Source organism: Rhinolophus ferrumequinum, chromosome 11 (genome assembly GCF_004115265.2).
Source record: "Rhinolophus ferrumequinum isolate MPI-CBG mRhiFer1 chromosome 11, mRhiFer1_v1.p, whole genome shotgun sequence".
In the NCBI taxonomy this organism is placed as follows: Eukaryota; Metazoa; Chordata; class Mammalia; order Chiroptera; family Rhinolophidae; genus Rhinolophus; species Rhinolophus ferrumequinum.
In genome coordinates, this window is record NC_046294.1 from 79,946,112 (window position 1) to 79,970,159 (window position 24,048).

The 24,048-nt window shown below is 42.9% G+C and overlaps 1 protein-coding gene across 2 annotated transcripts; it reads left to right on the forward strand.

Moving 5' to 3' along the window:
- The first annotated feature begins 3,803 nt into the window (after positions 1 to 3,803).
- Positions 3,804 to 21,870, forward strand: LAYN (layilin). 2 transcript variants are annotated; one of them, XM_033119170.1, is made up of 8 exons: positions 3,804 to 4,049; positions 4,670 to 4,693; positions 6,884 to 7,181; positions 10,756 to 10,913; positions 14,550 to 14,582; positions 15,731 to 15,814; positions 18,084 to 18,186; positions 19,791 to 21,870. In XM_033119170.1, exons 1-8 carry the CDS (start codon positions 3,965 to 3,967, stop codon positions 20,152 to 20,154), a joined length of 1,149 nt encoding a protein of 382 aa, XP_032975061.1. In that variant the 5' UTR covers positions 3,804 to 3,964; the 3' UTR covers positions 20,155 to 21,870. The 2 variants fall into 2 exon arrangements, with proteins under 2 accessions (XP_032975061.1, XP_032975062.1); XM_033119171.1 differs by lacking the exon at positions 4,670 to 4,693 and having other exon boundaries at positions 3,806 to 4,049.
- Positions 21,871 to 24,048: the final 2,178 nt, after the last annotated feature.

A 24,048-nucleotide genomic window follows, 5' to 3' on the forward strand; every position in this document is an offset into this window, starting at 1 on the left:
AATAATCACCTCTCATTTTATACATTCTTAAACTCCTATTTATCTTGTTTTCGTTTGAAGGGTATTTCAAGAATTGCTATATTTGATCTATATTATGAATATCAGATAAACAAGAAATAGGGGCTTTATGTACCCCAACTTGTACACCACCAGTAAAAACAATTAGTAAGGAAATAAGGATGAAGGGGTAGTCCTGAAAACTTGAAAGTCTTCTTACTATTAAAAAAATTCCAAAATTTGGTTTATTCAGTTTCTGGAACATGTCTGAAGTCAGAAATGAATTGCTTCTAGGTCTGTAAATAGCTGGCTTAGCATTCCTATGTCTTACACACATGTACGTAATACCAGTGCCAACCTCCGTCACTTTCAAAGGTCATTCCCTTTGGTATATTTTGGAGAAAAGAAGGTTAAGTATTTCTCCCTTCTGCATTGTCCAACCGGCAGTCCTACTCAGGGTTTTATGCTATGCTCCCGTGCTCGCAGCTCTATTTAGAACAACCATTCACTTTTCTCTTGACTGCCACCTTCAACTCCTGGACATAACGTCGGTAAGATGCAGCTCCCACTCCACAGTGCCAACAGAGGAATGGGTGACCCACTGGTCAGAACTTAATCACGGGGACACACCAAACTGCAAGGAGGCTGAGAAATAGGCTTTAAATGGGTGGGAAGGGGTATCTGTCTAGTTAAAATTCAGGACTCTATCACTAAAGACGTTTAAAATGGAGATTAGTGGACAACTAATGGTTTCTGCCACAACACTATTTGAAGAAAAAAGTCTTTGGAACATAAGGAAGGCAGTCAGGTCTAGAAAAGGGAAGTTTAGAAAGTTACGAAATGACAACTCATCTCAGCAGTATCAAAAATAAAAGGTACCCCATCAGGATGATGTGTTTGTCTGCCAGACAGATAGATCTCGAGTGTAAAGATGGACATAGCAGATTTTCAAAGCCTAAACTTTCAAATCATGTAACTAATTCCCTTTGTTCTGATTCCATGCTCACTAAGAAATCTTCTGCCCAGAGGGAGAATACGCGCTTAACAGGCCAATGCAAACATTGGTTTACCTGATAATTATATTTCTCAATATGTAAATATAATAATCTCTTAGATTGGGTGTAAGCTTCTCAAACTAAGGATTGGACCCTGGACCAAGATAATTTTACCAAGAAAAATTCCACTTTGTGAGCTTTCTTGGCAACAAGCCTTCCCCTGATAACCCTTCTCTGCATTACCAAGTGTAATGGTTAGGTATTACTCAATAACACTTCATGACAAAGTGATGTAAAACAAACATTTATTTTTGCTCACACATCTGTCAGTCAGCTGGGGGGCTGGCTGGCTGATCTAGACTTGGCCAGACAGCCCTGCTTCAGGCTACGGCACCTAGGGCAGGTCTGCTTCCCACTACGCATCCGTTGATTGAGGCAGTTCTGCTCTTTGTATCTTCTTTGGGAAATGCATGGACCAGTGGGATATCTGAGCTATGTTCCTCTCAGAGAGTAGCAGAGAAGCAAAAGAACAAACAATAATATGTGAGGCCTTTTCTAGCCTCAGAAACTTCTAGTTGATTCTATTGGCCAAACAAGTCACATGGTCAAACACCAAGACAATAAGTGGGGAAATATACTCTGCCCCTTTAGTGAGAGGAACTCAAAGTCACAGTAAAAGGTGTGGATACAGGGTGGTGTGAAGAATTGGGGTTATTACTTCATAGACTGTATAGATGACTGACCAATATGCTATATAGCTGAAGTTGAAGTAGAATAATATTGCATGTCAACTGTAATCAAATATATATATATATATATATCCATGGGTTGTGGAGTACAACATAGGGAAGATAGTCAATGGTATTGTAACAGCTGTCTATGATGTTAGAGGGGTAGTAGATTGCTGGGGGAGGTTATAACTTTGTGAGGGGTGTAAATATCTAACTATTACATTGCTTTGTACACCTAAAACTAAAAAAGAAAAAGAGAGAACAAAAAGAATTGGAGTTATTATTGTAATCTACCACACTAGGTTGCCTGCATACCTTAATAAAATCTATGTGGACCAAGGGCCAGGGTATCAAAGGGAGAATTCAGGGCACAATCTAATTAATTGGGCCAAGGAAAAGCTTCTCTAAAGCTTCTCTAACTTGTAATAAATGTTGTAATATTGGAAATAAATATTTTGCACTTGACATTAAGTGCCCAGCTGTCTACATACTTGAATATTTCTTTGCCTTATCTACCCTTCACAAAACTCTTAAGGTAACTTTTAGTGTTAGGCAAAAAAAAAACTTGAAGAAAGGCGGGACTGGAAACAGATATCAGATGCCAATTCAAGGGCTGCTTTTCACCATAGCCACTCTCTTTGATTGTTGTGATAATCAGGAGTTTCTAGAAAGAATGTATGTTGGATAAGAGATATTCTAATTCGGACATAAATACTGGCTGTAAATGAACTTGCCATAAAGTGAGTTCTCATCATGCTGATGCTACTGTTTTCTGCAGTAGCAGAGCTTCCCCATATTACCGTTTCCCCCAAAATAAGATCTACCCGGACAATCAGCTCCAATGCATCTGTTGGAGCAAAAATTAATATAAGACCCAGTATTATATTATATTGTATTACATTATATTTACTATATTAAAGACTTGGTCTTATATTATAGTAAAATAAGACAGGGTCTTATATTAATTTTTGCTCCAAAAGATGCATTAGAACTGATTGTCCGGGTAGGTCTTATTTTCGGGGAAACAGGGTATCAGCTGGTACTGAAAAAGACTCCTCCTCCTCTCCATCCTGTATTCAGGCCTGTTTGTCTAGAACTGCAGGGGCTCAGCTGAGACCAAAGCCCAGTAGTCAGCAGCCCAGATGGACTTTCTGCTATGCTTCATAAGAGCATGGCGTCGGGGAAAGGGCAAGGAAATCACACCCACCTTCTGCCACTTATACCTTTAGTTTTTGGACAGGAGGCTCACACTTTATTGTCTTAATATATTTGAAAAGGTGTTGCTTACTACTATAAGAAGCAAGTGTAGAATACAACTACTGTGGGAGTTTAGAAGGAGCCCACGCTGAGGGTTGGGTTGCTGAGGAAAGCTTTCCCAGAAGAACTGGGATCACTATTTGGGGAGGGGGGAAAGGGCGGTGATTCATCTCCCTTCTAATCACAGTCCAAGGCTGAACAACCCGCCCCACCTCCTAACGTGCCCCGCAAACAGTAGTACAGTATTAGTTCCTTGCTGATTTCAGGGTCACCCTTTGGCTTCTGGTGGAGCTACTGTCCTCTCAGCCAGAATTCCAACTTAGCCGCCTTCTCTGGACGCTATCGGAGCTGTCCCGTAACTTGCCTGGCCAGTAGGCATATTGCCTACCTCAGCATCTCATTTCTCAGCAGCACTCCTTACGCAGGGGTAGAACTGAGCGCCTGCACTGCACCCTACCCAGCCTCAGCTAGGTATCAGTCCCTTGCCTCTCCCTTTGGTCCACACTGCAGAGCCTAGAGGGCTGGGTGAATTTGGCTATGCCCCCAGGAGTGGGGGTGAGATGAGGTCCTGTTTTTAGCCACAGCGCTCTCTTCCTCAGATTTTAGAGAAGCCAGACTGGGGTTTTCCCAGGGCCCTGCGCTCTAGGCAAATGCAGGAGCTCCCTGGAAAGCTCGGAGTGGGGCGGGAAGCTGGCTCCCCTCCTCTGCTCGCTCCCCTACCGCGGGTTGGGTGTCTGGCGCCTAGCTTGCTGGAGTAGGCTATCGGGGGCGGGGCAGCCCGAGGGGCTACCCTCTCCGCAGTGACGTCCCAGGGGGCGGAGGGGCGACAGGCTGGCTCCGCGCCCTCCCCGCCTCCTCCGGGTGCCGGGCCCGTCGGTCCTCCCGAGATGTTGCTGCCGCTGTTGCAGCTGTGCATGCAGCTGCCTGTCCGCCGACTCCACCGGGGTAGCGCCCGTGTGTCCGAGGGCGCAGTAGAGCCGAGCCATGCAGCTGGGAGCTGCGCTGCAGGCCGTGCTGCTGGCGGTGCTGCTGGCGGAGCCTGGGGGCGCGGGCGGCCGTCTGCAAAGTGGTGAGTGCGCGCGCTGGGGAGGAGGCTGGTTCCCGGGCGGGCTCGGCTGATACACCCACTGCACCCCAGCTGCTGCTGACCGTCTTCAGGGATGCCGCGCCTTTTCTCTGGTAGTCGGCGGAGAGCGGGGCGCCCCCACCCTACTAGTAGACAGCCCTCCGGCCTCCCCTGCTTCTAGAGGAGCCAACTCCCCGCGAATGAGACCCGCGCGGGTTCCCTGTATATCCTGGATAGCTCGAAGTGCTTTCCCAGCCCAGGGTTACGGGAACTGGGGAGACGTAGGCTGGGTGGGACAGTGAGTAAATCTGCCCAGTAGGCGTACCCTCGGCCCGCTCCACTGAGCAGCGAAACAAAACCGCGACCCCAGCGCAGGGCGGGTTCACCAACTCCCTTGTCCTGCCCCCTGGAGACGGAGGGTATAGTAGGGATTTGGGATCGAAGGTGCCGCGGGAACCCAGCCCGTTACTCCCGGTCTCTTCTGTGGGGAGGATGGCTGCATGCAGCGCCTGGAATACGAGCGCTTAGAGGTCGAGAAAGTAACCTAGTGAGCGCGGGACATTCCCCGCCTGACTCCGGGAGATGACTCTCTCTGCTTCCTTCCTCTTGTCGTGTCACTGCAGCCTCGGACTTGGACCTCAGAGGAGGTACAGTGCTGTGGCTTCTTGCCTCTTCCATTCGTTCTGCATGTCGTGGGGGGGAGCAATGTCCGTGCTCCTTTTTCAGGTCCGCCTCGCAGGCGGCCGGCTCGCGAAGGGATGGAGAATGAAAACCTGCATTCGGTGATGCATGCTTCCGCTGCTGATTAAAAGAATCTAAAGCTGGTTTCAGGATAGGGTGGGGTGCGGGACAGCAAAAGAGGAGGGAAACTGAATTAGGCTGCTTGGATTAGGGCTGCATGGATTCTGTCCGTGGCCGTGGGAGACAGAAGGCCCTCCCGCCCTTCCCCTTCCTGCAAACGAGAAGAGAAAGGCACTTCCTGAAGGCAGGGGAACCACATGTGGCCCTGGGCCTCCTTCCAGCTCTGGCACTCACCAGCTGACTTGGGATGTATGACCAGGCTGGACCCATACAGGAAACTGCTCTAAGGTGTTAGGTTTTCCCTTGGTAATCCGACGGTGGGAAAGCGGGGACTGCCAGTAAATTTAACTCCAGTTTATGTTTTGCTGGTGGCCGGGATGAGGGTTCCTGGGACTCATTCATGTGTTGCTGCCTCATTTGGAGCCACCTCTAAGCACTCATAGAAGCTGGGCTGACCCAGCCTTCTCCGTAGACGGTAGCCCAGCCACCGTCTTTGGCGGGTGGTCCGCAGTCTCTCTGGAACACTTCTTTAGTGAGAATGTCCCGCTTTTGAGGCCTCCTATTTTCCTGGTGGACCAGTCATGTTACTTTCTCTACTTAGCAATAGCAGAATGACAGACCAAGGAAGAAGATGCAAACCTCTTATAACTTGTTGCTTATTGAGAATTTCTTTACCAAAGCGATGAAAGAAGAAATAGAAAATAAGAAATCACAGGAGCTTTCTGGATTATTTGTAAGTGCTCTGTTCCCATTTAGCACTGAAAATAATGAATGCTATCTGGCTGGCTCACTGCACTGCTGCAAAACAAGATAGGAAAATGAGAACATTCCATGCGGGCTGGGAAGAGGTTCCCAAACAAAATCCTTTATCCCTTGCACTATGGCAGCAATTGATACCCACAGCCTACGACTGGGCTCTCGAATGCAAGGGATTTGGTTTTCACTTTGTACATCTGGATCCAGAAACACATGCTGTCTGCTCCTGTGGGCTAGGAACTGGCATTTGTTTCTGTATTTCCAGCACCTAGCACAGTGCCAGGCACAGTGTACATTCAGTCCATGTGATTAAACAAAGGAATAATGAGGCTAATGTTTCAGGTGCAGCAAGGCTTCAGGCACCCAGACGCAAGCCAGGTGTGTACCAGTGAACAATTTATTTGCACCTCAGTAGAATCCCATCTATTTGAAATGGTCTTCTGCCCTTCAGGTGTCAGTCAGATGAGACACGTTGCATGGGCTCCCAGAGCAACCTGAGCCTGGGGTGGACTGCGAAATGGGCAATATAGTTCAGTGGTTACCGGCATGACTTTGCTATTAGATCTGTGTTCTGACTCTGGCGATGCTGCTGAGTGACCTTAGCCAAATTACTTAATTTCTCTAAGCCTCAGTTTTCTCATCAATAAAATGGGGCATAAACAATACCTACATCAGGGCATTACTATGAGAGTTCAGTGAGATAAAGAATGGGTGTAAATGTAAAAGCCCTTAGCATAGCTTATGGCACATACTGAGAGTTCAGTAAACCTTAGCTGTTGTGCTTAGGCAAGACCAGTAGCAGAAAACCCCACGGATCTGGTGCTCATAGTTGCTGCTTATACCATAGACTGGGTGAATTCTCAATCCCGCCACATAGGCAGAGGGCTCCAGGGCAGAGAAGCCCACACCCAACTTCAGAATGGCTCTCTTACCTGAAGGAACACCCAAACAGAGATAACTCACTTTGAGCCACACTGTCACCTGATTTGTATGCCTTCTTCTACCTCTCTTTTAAAGGACAGTAAAAAAATGTCTGCTTTTCAAGAATTTGTAATGGAACAAACAAAACATGGAGTCCCTACGCAGTATAGTTTAACTCACGCATCTCCAGGTTGGAAGGGGTATTAATTTGTTCAGGGAACCCTAAGGGACACTGTAACAGTCCACTGCTGAGTAATCAGAATTCCTGCCCCGGGATGGTTTCATTCACAGGCTTCTAAGCATTCCTGTCCTGGTATATCTGAGGAGACACTGAAATATATTGGCTTCTTTTTCTCTAGGGCAGCTGGTCTGCCGGGGAGGGACAAAAAGGCCTTGTTATAAAGTCATTTACTTCCATGATGCTTCTCGAAGACTGAACTTTGAGGAAGCCAGAGCAGCCTGCCGGAGGGATGGGGGCCAGCTGGTCAGCATCGAGTCTGAAGATGAACAGAGACTGATAGAAAAGTTCATTGAAAACCTCCTGGCATCTGATGGTGATTTCTGGATTGGGCTCAGGAGGCGTGAGGAGAAACAAAGCAATGGCACAGCCTGCCAGGATCTTTACGCTTGGATCGATGGCAGCACATCAACATTCAGGTAAGTATGTAGAACCCACAGCCGCTAACTCACTTGACATAACTCAAAAAGGAGGCAGGCTGCATTACTGCCAGGTCAGTGAGGAAGAGGAGGGCTCACCAAGCTGATAATAGGCTGGTTGACATCAACTCGCTGAGTCATTTTTTCTCCCTGATTGCTTAAGGCCTCTCGCTAGATGCTTTCTGGTGGGCTTTAATATGTGATAGAGTCTCATACTTTATACCTACTGCCATATCTATTCACATGACTCTATCCAATGGCTCCTTGTCTCCAATCTTCCACTCTTTCTCCTTTAAGAAAGGTTTTTTTCTGCTGATCAGCCGGCCAAGCTCTCTGCCCTACTCCTGAGTCTTTATATGTTCTCACCTCCAATAACTACTCTTCCCACACAAAGAGGTTAACTAGGTGCACTAACCAAGCTCTGGCCATTAGGAGAAAGTCCCCTTACCGCTTGGTCTTTCAAAGCCACCTCTGAGTGGGGCTATAGTGCAGCTGTTGTCCATTTGGAGTTGTACTCCCATACTTGGCTGACCTATCCACAAAGCAAGCTCAGGCTGCGTCTGTCTGCTGGTTGTAAGGGGTCCCTTACGCAGCTGTAGGTGTAAGCTGAGAGAGAGGCTCTGGTACAACAGTGGTAGACGTCATGTCCATCTGCTCTGCCCACTCATACAGTGCTCTTTGGTCCTGTATATACCTCTTCCATCTTACGATGGACTGATCCCAGGCCTGCCCAACCTATGACTAGGTGTGTCTAACTGTACCTCACTCACGATGGGCAAATTGGATTGCATGGTCTCTTGGTGCTCCTTGCCTCGTAGTAAGCCAGGAGTTGTTTTACAAAGGGTGATCTTTCTCAGTTACAGATGACGTGGCCTTACTATGGAATCCTAGGTGTCTGTATTGTGATTCTCTCACTGGGGCTTGTCACAAATTCTATATGACAGACATTATTTTCCCCACCACTCATACTTCTAATAGTCGGCTTGATCATATGGCCCAAGTGGCAAGACAACTTGCACCACAGCCTAGGCCTGCTTCAGAATCCTTTTCTGCTCTGGACCCCATTCAAAGATGGCTGTCTTTTGCGTCAGCTGGTATATGGGCCGTAGCAATATTTCCAGGTGTGAAATATGCTGCCTCTAGAACCCAAATAGGCTTACTAGGTGCTATGCTTCCTTCTTCAAGTTATTGCATGAAATCCCTTTAATCCATAAGGGGTGCTCTGGCATTCCCTAAATCACTAGACATGTACACATTTTCATGAAATGGCAAGCCCCTAAATTTTCACAGGATTTATCTCCAACCCTTGTAGCACATGAGTTTTACTTACTAAGGCCTCCAATGTACTAGCTACTTCTTGTTCATCTGACTAAATTAGCATGATGTCCACAAGATAGTGGAAGAGTGTGATTTTCTGCAAGATGTCTAGGCAGCCCAGGCCTCTGGCCTGGGCATATTCTGACATAGGGTAGGAAAATGAGTATAGTCCTGAGGCAAGACCATAAATGTATACTGTCATCCATTCCAAGTGAATGCAGACTACTTCTGATTATTTTTCTGATACTGATTGAAAAGAAAGTGTTCACCCAATCTACATAGTAAGTACTGAGGGCATGTTAACCTGCTCTAGCAAAAAGCTAGGGTGCTCACAGCTACAACTGAGACTTCTACTTGGTTGAGTTTATGCTACTCCAGTATCATCCTTCAGGATCTGCCTTTTTTTTTTTTTTTTGCAGGAGCCAGACTAGTGGATTAAATAGAGATATGAGGGGGAATACCACCCTTGCATTCTCTAGATCTTTAGGGGTGGCACTACTTTCTGTCATCTTCCCCTGGATAAGATATTGTTTTGATTTACTGTCTTGGAGAAGGTGGGGAAGAATGCAGTTTCAGAGGCTTTCACTTGATCTCCTCCACTATTTTAACTCTTTCCACATAGGCTTTCAATTCACATATTTGGGGACTAGGGAATTACCACTAGGCGGGTTCCACTGTGAGCTGGTCCCGGGCCAGAACACCACTTAATACTTGGCCTCAATAGGTGCCCACTCTAATGGGTAGCCTTGATGACACTTCAAGTCTTTGGGCTTGAAGACTTGGGCATCGTTAACTTATACCCTGTGTCCAACAGTCCGTATAATATTTGGGTATTCCTCTTTCCCCAGTGTATGGTTATTTAAGTAAGTGGTCCTGGGTCCCTTTGGGAGAACAGGGGAAATCATTACCACGTGCATCTGCAGGGTCCTCCCTCCCAAGAACTTAGTCTCTCCTTCCATCTGTGAGTTCTGAGCCTGAAAGCTGGCCCAAGTCCAGAAACTAGGTGCCAGGTATAATATTCCAACCGTTCCATCATCTGTGAAATGAAATAGCATGAAGGCATAAAGCCAGTGGGAAGGAAAACGGGCAAGCCAGGGTAGGAGGCCCACCAATGCGGTTGTGAAATGGCCTGGAGGTAACTAATGAGGAGCAGAGCCTAGCCTCAGCCAGGGCCCCCAGCTATCCAGGCATAGCGTCCAAGCTGCTTTGCAAACTCAGCTGTTGTCCAGGCACATTCAACCCAGTGGGTAGAGTGAAGGATCTTCCTTTTAGTGGACAGCAACACAGCACTCAAACAGAGTCATAATGGGGTACTACCGGGAGACCTATCTCTTAGCTGTCTCCTAAAGGGGGGCTCTGACAAGAGTTAGGCAGAGCAGCAGGGCCCAGCTAATAATCTGAGCATCAGATAAGATCTGAGTGCTAGAAGGAAACAGCTCAGGTGGGTAACCAGGCAGACTAGATAGCCCAGCACTGGGTCAACGCATGTGGTGGGTGCTCACAGCACTTAGACTCTCTATGGAGTCCAAAGCCTTAACTAGCACCCACATATCCAATGGAGCGGCAGCATCATTTAATTCCAAGTACCACTAAGATACTAATGCATCCATCCAGGAGGTAGGGAGACAAAGACAAGAAATCTAACAGTGGGGATTTACAGAAGGGCTCATGAGGCTGACAAAGTGGAAACAACTGCAAAAGACTTTGTGGGCCCCCTGCTCTTGTCTCCACCCCCTCACCTGCTTTGACAGCCTCTACATTTTGGAAAGTCTTGCTCAGATGCTTGAATTTTCCATCTGCTTCCCAGGGCTGGGAAGGTAGTTATAGCCAATTAAAAATGGGGAGATGGGTAGCAGGGCAAGCTCTGGGTGAGGTTAAATCATTCCTCTTCTCAGTGCATCAATTTCTAAAAATAGAAAAACAAACCCAGTTATCAAAAAGCAAGAAAGGAGTAATATCGTCCAGACTGGCACTGCTAGCTGCTTTTTCTCATAATTACTTTGCAGACATCATATAGCAATATATTCCTCCCTGCAAAGAGTTTGAGGCAAATGTCAGATGATTGACTGTGATGTCCATATTAGAAAGTGTGTGATTCTACTTACTGGCAGTACTTCTATTCCTCTCTTTCTGTGTATTGTGTTCTGAAGCAGAATCTTAAGTTCATGGCACAGTGGAATTTTATGGGAAATTAAAGGCTTTGAAGTCCTGTGGTACCTTCTCCAGTTGCCTCTAATTGTTGACTCCTTTCCTACAGGAACTGGTATGTGGATGAGCCTTCCTGTGGCAGCGAGGTCTGCGTGGTCATGTACCATCAGCCATCAGCACCCACCGGTATCGGGGGACCATACATGTTCCAGTGGAATGATGACCGATGCAACATGAAGAATAATTTCATTTGCAAATATTCCGATGGTAATGAATCCTCTCTCAAGTTATGTGGCTGAATTCTCAACTTCCTCTCTCATTTCTCAAGCAACTGCTAGTTCCAAGAATTTGTTAAGTAGTCTCTAAGAAAGCTTGCTGCTAATGCCAGCAGTGTTAAAGAATTGCGAACTCTTACAAGGGGAAACGTAATAACACTTTCTCATTGAGGAGTAATTCTAGCAAAGTGGAGGGGTATCAGATGCTAAGAGAAGGGATGAAGAAAAGAAAGGGGCTGATTTATATATGATAAAGCAAGAATTATGAGAACTTCAGGAAACAAAAAGCACTCTAAGTGTACAATTACAAATTCTTATTCTTTCCACATGTGAGGTTGGCTGTAGGAACTTGGACTAAAGAAGAAATATGAAAGGAAGCTGGCCATTGTTCCTGCAAGTCTTCTAACAGTCATATGAGATTATTTTCTGGGGCTTTAAGGAAACAGAATAATTTCTGGGGCTTCAAGGAAACCAGAGGAGGTCGATGGTAAAATACACCAGTTTCACCGAGACTGGGCAGAGAGCAGACACTTTGATGATCAGGCTCAAACTCCCAGGCCACCTTCTATGTATGCCTTGCAAATTCAACTGCCATTTGCTTATAGATCTGTTAAGGGTTTGGGCTACAAGCCTGTAGTCTCATTCTACTAGAGTTTCCCAAATTCCTCCATTATAACTGACTATGATCTAAACTTGAAGTGATTTTTGATCTGTCCCTGAAGTTTCTCATCTCCGTGAAGCCAACTGCTTGGCTCCAATTCTGCATCCTTTCCTGACCGGAGTAGAATGACTTATTAGTTATATCCAATTGGTGATTAAATAATTCTATCATTTAAATATTGTTTGAATTGGACTATGCTTTTGCTGAAATTTTTGCTGATAAAAGGTTTCTTTCCTCCCTTTTCACCCCCCTCGGATGAACTCTTTTCTCCAGAGACTTGGCCCTCTCCACCACACAGAGCTGTCTTAGGCACATAGAAAAAAACTAACCCCTTGCCTTTATGTGCCCCCCACCCTCGGGCTAAGTTCACACACCTTAACCTGCCATGGAAAGATCTGTGATCAGACCCTTGCCTGTCTCCAGGCTCATTTCTCACTACCTTCCCCCATCCCACCTCCTCTGCACTCTGAAGTTCCCCAAGAGTTCTTAATTGCTGTTTCCTGTGATCGAAAACCTCTTCTTTCTCTGTCAACTCATTCTCACCTTTCAGGTGCAGGTTAAACATCACCTTCTTCTCATAACAACTGAGTGCAACAGGTGATTGCGGGTTGGATTCTGGATGATGATGATGATGATGTTTATAAAGGGCATTAGGAAACTTGGGAGAATTTAAATAAGGTCTGTAGGTTAGATAATAGGATATCAATGCTGATTTCTTAGTTTTGATCTCTGTACTGTGGTGATGTAAGAGAATGCTTCCCACCCCCACCTCTAAAATACACATTGAAGGGCAGGCCGGTGGCTCATGCAGTTGGAGCTCCGTGCTCCTAGCTCCGGGGGCTGCGGTTCGATTCCCACATGGGCCAGTGGGCTCTCAACCACAAGGTTGCTGGTAAAATACACATTGAAGTACTTAGGAGTAAAGTGTAACCATATCTACAACTTACTCTCAAGAAAAAACTTATGCATGTGTCTGCATATGTTTATATACATATATGTGGCTCTATGTATACACAAATAAAAATATGTAGAGAGATAAATATAGATATATACATAAAGAGAATAATTAAATAAATGAAATATGATAAAATGAGAACATTTGGGTGAAAGATACATAGGAATTCTTTGTGCTATTCTTGCAAATTTTCATAAATCTGAAATTACTTCAAAATAAGAAATTAAAAAAATAATTTCTTCTGGGAAACATTCAAGGTCCCCTCAAAACTAGGTTAGGTGTTCCTCCTATGAGGATCCTAAACACACACACACACACACACACACACACACACACACACACACATACACACACACACGGTACTTTAACTGCCAGTGTACAAGTTTGTCCCCTTCACTTTAGGGTTGGCATGAGGTCTGGAAATGTACATGCTTGACCAATTAATCCTGCCACTTGATGGGCTAAGGGAAGTTCATCCAGTATGGTTCCAACAAGATGGCACACCATCCATTATGCCAGAGTCCCAAGAGACCAGTTGAATAACATCTAAAACTAGATTTGACAACCATGACCACATAAAGTAGGTGGCATGCTAGCCAGATCTGAACACTTGATTACATCTGGGACATGCTAAAGGCACAGGTGGACACAGTGAAAATCAGAGACAAGTCATCAGAGGCAACCCATTGCAGATGCACTGCAGGACTGAAGGAAATGATGCATTAATGTGCTGCTTACTGAAGTTTTTCCCAATGAATTGAACCATGGAGAAACAGGAAAATGAATAGATCATATATGTAACTGAGTATACTCTACATTGTAACATAATATCACAAAATCAATATTTATTAATATTGTCCTGCATTTCCATATTTTATGGACAAACTGTAGTATATAAGAGCCTTAGAGGAATGGGACCATTTCTCATTTGCTATTGAATCCCCACTACCTAGCACAGAGTTTGTCTCCTTGTGATTTTAACTTTTATTTGAATATTTTGTTCAAATCCCAGTTCAGCTGCTTATTAGCTGCAAGATTTGGACAAGTTATTTAATCTCCTTGTACTGCTGTTTCCTAGTGTACAAAATCAGGACCTAACTCAAAAGGCTGTTATCAGGATAAATTGTGTTTATTTTTATAAAACAGAACACGATGATGTTTCCATTATATAGCATGCACTATATAAGTGTTTTTTAAATAAATTAATGGATTTGCATCACCTCTACAAACTCACACACTTGTGAGAAGATGATTGAGTTTTCTCTTGAATAGCCTTGACATCCTGGCCTTAGGACTATGAATTCTAAAATCTTGCCTTTAGGAACCCCATCCCTATGAATCCCAGGGCATCTGATTAGCATAAGAGAGTGACTGCCAATATAAGAGGTTGACATACTCCCAGCCAAAAGTGAAAACATTTGACGTAAGTTGTCTGTGCAACATGACTTTCCCAAGGCTCTGAAATATTTAAAATGACTCAGGATTCTAGATCACCAGTCTCTGCCTTGGGGCTGGTCGGTGATCTATTTAGCCCCTCAAGCATTTCCACTGCTTGGAGATTCATGTTTGTTGCTTTCTAAAACATCCCCAGCAGGAATTGTTAAAAAGTCTTGGGTTGCTTTAAAATAATCCAGACCTCAGTGTAGTTGGGGAGAAGTAGGGATTATTGTTGAATCTATGTTAGCCATGTGTTGATAAGAGTTGACGCTAAGTGATGGTACATAGAGGTTCATTATACCGTCTCTCTGTTTTGTGTATGTTTGGAAATTCCCATATTTGAAAGTTTCAAAATACTTAAAAAAAAAAATGCCCAAGCAAAGCTAGGGGAAGGCTAGTTTTTGTGCACAAATGATTTTTTGACTTACTAACCCCATTCCTGGCATCAGGTAACACTAAGATAGTTTATTGGATGACTGAATGAGCAAATAAATGGATGCCATGATCGGGCCAATTTCATTCAGATGGCATGGAAAGTTAATTATTATCTTCATTTTTGTTTCTTTCTACAACAGAGAAATCAACAGCTCCTTCTACGGGGCCCAGAGGTAAGCCTGTCTTTTGAGATTTGCACTAATTTGGGCCATTTCGCAGCTCTTCTTTATAGGTTTGGAACCATATCTCCATTAGACCAGATTATTCAACAGAAAAACCACTGGTGTTAACCCAGACCATTTGGACAGGTATATGAGGTCTGACAATTAAGTTCGAGAACTCATCCTAGAAAAAGTGCTACATTGATCACTATGGTCACCTTTGAAGTACTCCCCTTGGGAAGTTATGCACCGATGCCAGCACCTAGTCTACCCTTCAAAGAAATTTTGGAACTTTCTGGAATGGCCATCAGAGCTGTCAATGTATTACCCTTGATGTCCTAAATGCCATCTAAGTGTCTTCCTTTCAATATTTCCTTTATCTTCGGGTAAAGAAAGAAGTCACTGGGGGCCAGATCAGGTGATTAGGGAGGGATTCCGATACAGTTATTTGTTTACTGGCTAAAAACTCCCTCACAGACAGTGCTGTGTGAGCTGGTGGATTGTCGTGATGATTTATTGGCAAAAAGTTCAGGTCGTCTAACTTTTTCATGCAGCGTTTTCAGCACTTCCAAATAGTAAACTTGGTTAACTGTTTGTCCAGTTGGTACAAATTCATAATGAATAATCCCTCTGACGTCAAAAACAGCAACACAATTGCAACAAGTTCGCAAACTGAATTGTCAGCCCTCGTATGCCACACCCAGCCATGGTAATCTCACTCTCTACTGTTGTCTGTTTTTCAAAGCTGAAAAGGAGTAGTTGCAAATTTGGTTTGGAAAGTTACTCATCATTATTGACAATATGAAAGGAAGAACTCGATCGAATTAAACAAGAAGTGAGCCAAACTGATAATTTATGGTTCTAGAAGTGAGTCATTGGCTCTTCACCTTAGCACCTCAGTACTTTGTGTGCCTTGATGTCAACTGCTTGCTGGATATTCCAGTACATGATTCTTGGCAGCAAGAGTCTCACCAGAAAGATGAAGATAATTCAACCTCTACACCAACAGATTCTTCCCTTTACTTTTCTATGTTTATAAATGACACTGGTCACATTGCTACTGCTTTTTGGCATCCCACCTTGAACGTGGTAGGACCTCAGGGAACATCTGGATTATGATGCCTTTCTCCAGGTTCTCAAGTCCATGTGTCTGTCTCCAGGTGAAGGAACAGAGCCAGCCATACCTATACTTCCAGAAGACATAGAGAAAGAAGAGGCCAAAGAAACATTTAAAGAAAACAAAGGTATATTCAGAAGTCTCCTGGGAAAAATAGAGAATGGGACTCTCTTGATCACAATTACCTATGGTTGCATTCCCTATTTTATTCTTTTCCACAGCTACTTAATAATGGAACTAGATGGCATTTATGACTTTGCAAAAATTCTATTAAATGTTAGATTTCATCAGAAATATGCAAATGAAGCTATCCTAAGATATTGGGGAGATGAGACTAAACGGGGTGAAAAATCTGTGTGAAGTCAGAGCCCTGGAAACCACCCAGAAGTGATGGGGAAGTGAAGGGGGCAGAGACTGAGAAAATGGACATAGAGAAATAAGAGCAGAAAGACCCAGGCTATGATGCATAACACCCAGGATTAATATTCATTTGTGAAACAAATAGAGAAAATGGGCAACAACATTTTAAAAGTTAAATCACAAAAGATTTTTTTTAAATGGAGTGATAAATTGGAGTGTTAATTGACTTTCAAACTCGACTCTCATCTTGAGTTTCAAGAGGGAAATCTGGGTTTCTGTCACCGGACAACAACAACAATAACAACAACAACAAAAAAAAACACTTAATTTCTCTGTGCTTCTGTTTAATCATTTGCATAACAGAAGTAATATTTTTCTCACCTACCTAAGAGTGTGTCCATAAAATGAAATAAGATATTGCAATACTGCAATTACATTCTGACACTAACCACTCCAAGTTATTGCAGACCCTACAGGTTAAGGGGCTCAGACCCCAATAATAATGCCTTCATTTCAGACATCAGCCACAAGTTCTGGGGGTCCCCAGGCCACCCACACTTCTGATTAAGTGACTATAAATCGAAGGGGTGCCCACAACCCCCTCAGGTTCATTAATTTGGGAGAACAGCTCAGAGAACTCAGAAAAATGCTATAGTTATGACTACATTTCATTATAAAGGATACAAATCAGGACCAGCCAAATGAAACATAAAATGAAGTCTGGAAGTGTCCCAAATGAGGAGCTTCTGTGTCCTCTCTCTGTAGAGTCAGGATGCTTTTTCATGCTCCCGACACATCTATGCGTGCCCCAACCAGAAAGCTCTGAGCTTTGGTGTGCAGACCACTGAGCTTTGGTGTGCAACCACTGAGCTTTGGTGTGCAGACGTTTTATTGAGGTATCATTACACAGACATGATTGATTTGATTATTGGCCATGTAATTGAACTCAGTCTCTAGGCCCAACTCCCTTCCCTCCAACCTCCATCCTGAGACATCTCTGTCGGCATAAACTCTGATATGGTCTGAGGGACTCATGAATAACAGTCACTCCTATTATCTGATCATTTTCAAAGATTTAAAGCCTCCCTCCCAGGAACCAAGGGCAAAGGCCAATCAAATTCATTATAATACAACAAATATGTGAAACAATATGTGAAAATGTTTTGATAAAAGTACAAAGTGCTAGGCAGAGGTGACATTTTTATTTTGTTATTAGTGTGGTATTTAAAGTGGGTTTTGTTTTGGGGGTCTTTTGTTGGTTTTTTGGTTTTTGGTTTTTGGGTTTTTTTGGTGGTTGTCAAGTTTGCAGCCTCACAGTAAAACAAAGCAACAGCCTCTGAATGGCCGGGAATCTTGGATCCGTGGGAGTAGAAAAGGGGTCAGTCCCCAATCCATGATTTCTCCCAAAGCCACTTATGGAAAAATTCTCTGGTTCTAAGACTTAAAGGACAGGAAAGATCAGGAAAGCAGACTTCGAAGCATCCACCACAATCACTGCTCATACACCCAACTGGATGCAGTTAGTCTTAATCAGAAATGTTGGGAAGGTTCTAGTCTGATTCATGTTCTTCATGTGACCTTCCTTTCCTGGTAAAAACTCCAAGACTTCTGGCTTGCTTCTTCTTCCCTCCCCCACCCCTCCCCACCTTGGGAACTACCGTTTCTGACCTTAGAGTCAAAGACACCCACACTGCCCAAGCAGACCATTTGTTAAGGGAGAAGAAGGACAAGAAAAGAGAGAATCCATTTCCTCTGGAAAAAAAAAAAAATTAACAAACAAACTGCCCTTCTGATAATTTTGCATGAGACCCAAAATTTTACATTTCTTTTCTCCACTATTTAAGATATTGGAACAGGTTATTTAAAATGCTCATTTATTGAAACTGGAAGACTTTCCTAACTGGGTAATTAATTGTGTATCTCTTTCCTTCTAGGAATGTGCTCTTTGGAATACTTTATATTGATTATGCTTTTTGAAGACTGTTTTGCAGCACACAAAAACATCATTAGTACTGATAATGTGTTTTTCTTTTCAGAAGCTGCCTTGAATCTTGCCTACATCCTAATCCCCAGCATTCCCCTTCTCCTTCTCCTTGTTGTCACCACAGTTGTATGTTGGGTTTGGATCTACAGAAGGAGGCAAGTAAAACCTTCATCGCGTAAACTTTTGTGTCTCCTGAACTCTTTAAGATTTGGGCAATGCCCTGTTTACTTCATTAAAAGTCATGGCAGCTCCAAGAGAACCACCACTGCAGATAGAAGAGTAAATTCTCTGCATTCAGTAATACTAAGCATTTGTGTTTAGTTGTGATTAAGAGAAGGATCTTACATCCTTTCATGTTTTTGTGTGGAAGGTTTTAAATGACTTGAGGGGTGAGACTGTGTTATTCACCTCTTGTGTATCCACTCCTCACTCCTCAAAGTTCTCTCACGAATGTATGTTTTCACTCCAAAAATTTTTGTTGGGTGAGTGAAGGAATGAATAGTGAACCATAGGAAAAATCACTGTTCCAAGGCATTCCGGCAAACATCTGAAACTAAATCACTTTATTCAAAATAAAATAGCCAAACCCTTTTAATTGAATTTTCTTTCAATTGTATACATAACTAAAGATTGCTACGAAATAGCTACACTAAGTAACCTAGGGCATCTCTGCTACTGGATCTGTTACTGGATCTCTGTTTATGGATCATGTGCCACCATTTTTGAGGAGCCCAGAACTCTTTTCAGCTACCTTTTTATTCCCCATCATCATGGTGTACATAGTAGAAGAAGGCTGGTGTGCTCATTTTACAACAGGAAAACTAAGGTCCAATTTAAGATTTGACACCCTTTGATGACCAATTTAAGATGAATTAGTAAGATTCTGGTGTAGAACCTACTTCATTTAATAACAACTTCCTTATAGGATTATTAGAATTAAAGTAGTTAATACATGCAGGATAGGCATGTAGTAAGCACTCAAAAATGTTAGCCTTTTCTATGATCATTTTTATTAGGTAATTCCTTTTAATCTGAAAATAGAATTCATTTCAAAAAGTTACAAATATATTTTCCAACTGCTTACTCTGCAGTTGGTTCTTGATTTCTCTTCCTTACTATTTAGCATCTCACCAGGATTTGGGAATTGTGACTCAGAAACTGGAGTCTATCTCAGAGGTTTTTAAACTTTTTTTGTGTGCCACAGATCCCTATAGCAGTCTGGTGAAGCCTATGGCCTCCTGCCCAGCACAATATTTTTTAATGCATAAAATAAACTACATCAGATTGAAGTAGAGATGAGTGTAAAATATGTTAAGGCATCTATTATAAATGTGATGTGATGAAATATCTATAATTTCTGTTGGTGATCAAGTCAAAGATATTACTAATTCTACTCTGGTTTGTTGCCTACATTTAGAATTGAAGGCACACCAAATTTCACTTAGAGATGGGTTTTTAAATGTGATATTCCACCCCTGCCATCCAATCCTATTCATGGACCCTCTGGGGCCCCAGGATAAGCACCTCTGGTCTATGCTCTGGCAGCAGTGAATGACAGGTACACAATGGCTTTGATCATAACCACACTTTCCTGTTTGGTTACCACGCCCCACCCCAAAGCCCTGACCTGTAAGTTCAGGTTGGTGAGAAGGGCAGCATAGTGACTGAGGAATGGCTTCCTCCCGCCTGACCAGGAGGCACAGGGACAGTCTGAGTCCCCTCGTCTAAAATCCTCAGCCCTGGTTTTGTTTCATCCTAGGAAACGAGAGCAGCCAGGCCCCAGCACAAAGGAGCAGCACACCATTTGGCCCTCTTCTCATCAAGGAAACAGTCCGGACCTAGAGGTTTACAATGTGATACGAAAACAAAGTGAAGCTGATTTAGCCGAGACCCGGCCAGACTTGAAAAACATTTCATTCCGAGTCTGTTCGGGAGAAGCCACTCCTGATGACATGTGTTGTGACTATGACAACATGGCTGTGAACCCATCTGAGAGCGGATTTGTGACTCTGGCGAGCATAGAGAGTGGCTTTGTGAACAATGACATTTATGAGTTCTCTCCAGACCCAATGGGGAGGAGCAAGGAGTCTGGATGGGTAGAAAATGAAATATATGGTTATTAGGACACACAGAAAACAAGAACCAACAAAAATGGGAAAGAAAAGAAGCAAAATTCTCCTATTTTCTATAAGGAAAACACTCAGATAGCCTGTGAAAATGCTCAGATCAGGTCCTGGGGGTGAGCATGTGATCTCCATTAGCCCCTATTGACCCCCAAGTTTGGGCTATAGCCCTTATTCCAGTCTTTTACCCAGCTCAACTTTATGAGGAAGTACCTTGCTGAGGATCTGGCACATAGTTGACAATAAATGTCAATTGATTGGTTATATCTCACGTTCAAAGGACAGTGCTTTCATTGGCAGAGAGAGACTGTAGATGTGGGACTGGAAACCCATCCCTAGGTTCTGTTTTTCTTGCTCTATACAGTACCACACATAATCACAGAGAGATAAAAATAGAGAAGCTTTCAAAGCCCGCGTATGCCAGCACTGGGCCGGCCTGTGCATCAGCAATTCTTGTATCTTTTTTTTCTTCAAAGAATTGAATCAAATAAAAAGCAGGAAGCACAGTGTTAGTCAATCTGTGTCTACAGTCCTTCCTCTACATATGGTCTCAGGGGACCTTTTTTCTTTCTCTGACATCCAAACTTGGAAATACACAACTTATAAATACTTTAGAAACTAAAAATGAAATTTGAATCTTGGCTTCTAGGCTTATTTGCATTCCCAAGCCTGATATTGCACGTTGTTCTGTTTGCGTGTTTGTTCCAGTAGAGCATCAACATAATATTACTAATAATGAAAATAATTCTTCCTTTTTGTTTTAGGGACCTGACTATTTCTAATACCTTTGGACTCCAATCCAGAGAAATGTTTTGTAGCCTCACATCGGTTATTTACCTTTTGAAGGTCTGAAAGCCATTAGTTAAAATTACTAGCAACCTCTATCAGTTGAATAATCCTTTTATTTTAACCATTCTTCGTATATCTTATTTTTGAAGAGTTTGTAACTTTGCCTCACATATGGAGCGCCAAGCTAGATAAAATGGACTAGCCTGGGTCAGAGCTGTATGGAATGCAGTGGATTGTGTTCACTGCCCGATAACCCTGCCCTACTAGGACAGGGAACAGGGTGGATACAAAAACATCATGTATGCCTGCTTCGGGGAAGTGTGTTTTGTGGAATTACAACATTTCAAGCAAAAACAGTCACCATGTGGTCTGAAGGACAAATTCATTACTCTAAAACACCAAAGTCCCCATTTTGTGTCACACATCTTGGCTCTGTGATCTATCCCTTTATCCTCCTCTGTGCCCCTCAACTCTGGCCCGTGTTAGGCTACAAGCACCATGAGGGTAGGGATTGTATCCACCCTGTCAGCACTGTACCTCCTACAACCAAGAAAGACAGTACCTTGCACAGGGTAGACAGTAAACACCTGTTGAATGGATGAAGAATTCATCTTTCGGGCTGATATAAAAGTCTAAATATTTCAGCTTAAAAGTTTGTAGGACCTGTTTTTCACAATCCACCTGATGGGGGAGGCAATTGGTTCATTTTAGTTTGAAAAGCACTCGTACTGCCTAGGAAGAAGGGGGCGCAGTAACAAGTAAACAAAGCTGGTGAATTGTGTTAACAACTTACATTAACCATGTCACTAAAACTTGAAATGAGGACCCATTCTTAAGGTTATAATCAGAGTAACCCGTTCAACATCTTCCCTTTGTCATTAGTGTGGCATCTCCACTGGGACCCACAGATCTCTTCCTTCTGGGTTTGCACACAGTCAGTCTTACCCTGTATTTAAATTATTCCAAAAAATAAAAAATAAAAAATAAAATAAATAAATAAATTATTCCATTTCTTTTTCCTCCTCAGATTTACTAGCCTGAATTTATCCAACTCCATTTCTATCTCTGATAATTGCACTTCACTAATTTAACACACTTTATTAAGTTTGTTTTGTTCAAATTAACCCTGAGCTTATTCATCCTGGTATGGTTTTTAAATTTTGTAAACCTGTTTCATAATTTAAAGAACCATAGTTCCCAGCTTTTTTCCCCCACTGTGACACACACAACAGATGAAATGTATGCATCAAATAATTCCTTGGGTCTATCCACTTGAATTTATTGACCACCTACTCTGTGCCATACACTGTGTTAGATGTGACACAAAGCCAGCTTTCAGGCCAAGGCGTGGATAAGTTTGGTTGTAGGTTACATACATTTCCCGACATGCTAGCTATAAAGCTCTTTGTTTTTCTCATGTTATTCATTCCTTTATTCACAAAGTTTAAGCATGCCTACTTTGTGTCAGAAAATATGCTAAGTGCTAGGTGTGTAATGGTAAATAAGATAGATACAGGCTCTATCTCATGGAGCTTACATTTGAGTAGCAAAAGAAGATATATTAGAACATAAGTAAAAGAGAATTTGCTATAATGTGTTTTTGGGGTTTTTTTGTTTTTGTTTTGTGTTGTTTTTTTTTTTTTTTTGGTCTGTATGCAACTCTTTCTATTCTTCCTCTCTTTTCCCTTGAACAGAGAGGAACTTCAGTCCCAAAGGTATTAGGTAAATCACAGGAAGGTAGGCGTCCATATCCAGGGAGGTGAGGGGACGTGGTAGCTCAGAATGAGGGGCCGACCTGAGCAGGATGAGAAAGCGGTCCATGCTGAGGACAGACCTTGCTCGCGTGTGACCGGAGACGTGAGGAGGCCGTCTCGCAGGGCGTGGAGCAGCAGCCACAGCGGAATGTTGGTTGCAACAGGGGGGTTGATGAAATAAGTCAGCATACTAAGAAGGACAAGTAGAACCAGGTTTCTCGCTGTCACAGAAAGGAGTTGCAGATGTGAAAAGGGAAAAACTGGAGTGGAATCTGTGGCATTATACTGAAATTAGAAACACTGTTGTGACCTCATGATTTTCCATATAGAGTATATATCGTATATCACATATATATGTATACATACATACACATAAGCTAACACTGAGATCTTGGCTTCTAAATAACATTCTTCATGAAAGTAAACCAGGACTCCTTGGGGAAAAAAGGCTGATTCCATGGCTGGAGCCGGGAAAATACTAGATTAGCTTGGAAAAAATTTTGTGCCAGAAAGCAAGGAAATTTTCAAGAATGATGGGAATATGTCAATAGATCAAAGGAGCCAGTTTATAGTGTCCAAATGTGGGATAATTTGAGCATCAAAATAAATAATTATAGTGATGGATTATAACCCACTGCAAAAACAGGATGAATCCACACTGATATAAAATAATAAATTGATATTTTGATGAGTTATGGAATGTTTACATAGTTTCAAAATATGCTCACAAAATGCTCACTAATTACAAAGGCAACACTGCATGCAGATACCACTTTAAATCAAATAATCAATGTGAACATCAATAACGAGGCAAATTGAAATTATATGCCACCTAACCAGATACAATGAGATAAACCCAGCATCATATCTGTGATATTTCTGTCAAAGATGCATAATCTGAATCAAATTATGAGGAAGCATCATGCAAAGACAAATTGATGGACCTTCTATAAAATAATTGCCAACTTTAAAAGTCTCAAGGTAATGAAAGTCAAAAAAGACTGAGGAACTGCTCTAGAGTGAATGAGACTAAAGAGAGTTGACAACTAAAAGCACTATTTGATTCTGAGCCTCGTCCTTTTGCTATTAAGGAACTTATTGGAACATCTGGCAAAACTTGGATGGGGTCTGAGGACTAAACACCAGTACTTTATCAGTGTTAATTTCCTGATGTCAATGGCTGTATTGAGGTCATCTAAGAGAACCTCCTTGTTTGTGGAAACACACATGGGAATATTAAGGGATGATGAGACATCAGGTTGACAACTTACTCTCAAAGGGAAAACTGGTCTTTGTACTGTACTTGCACCTTTCCTCTTAGTTTGAAATTGTTTGAGGGAAAAGCATTTGC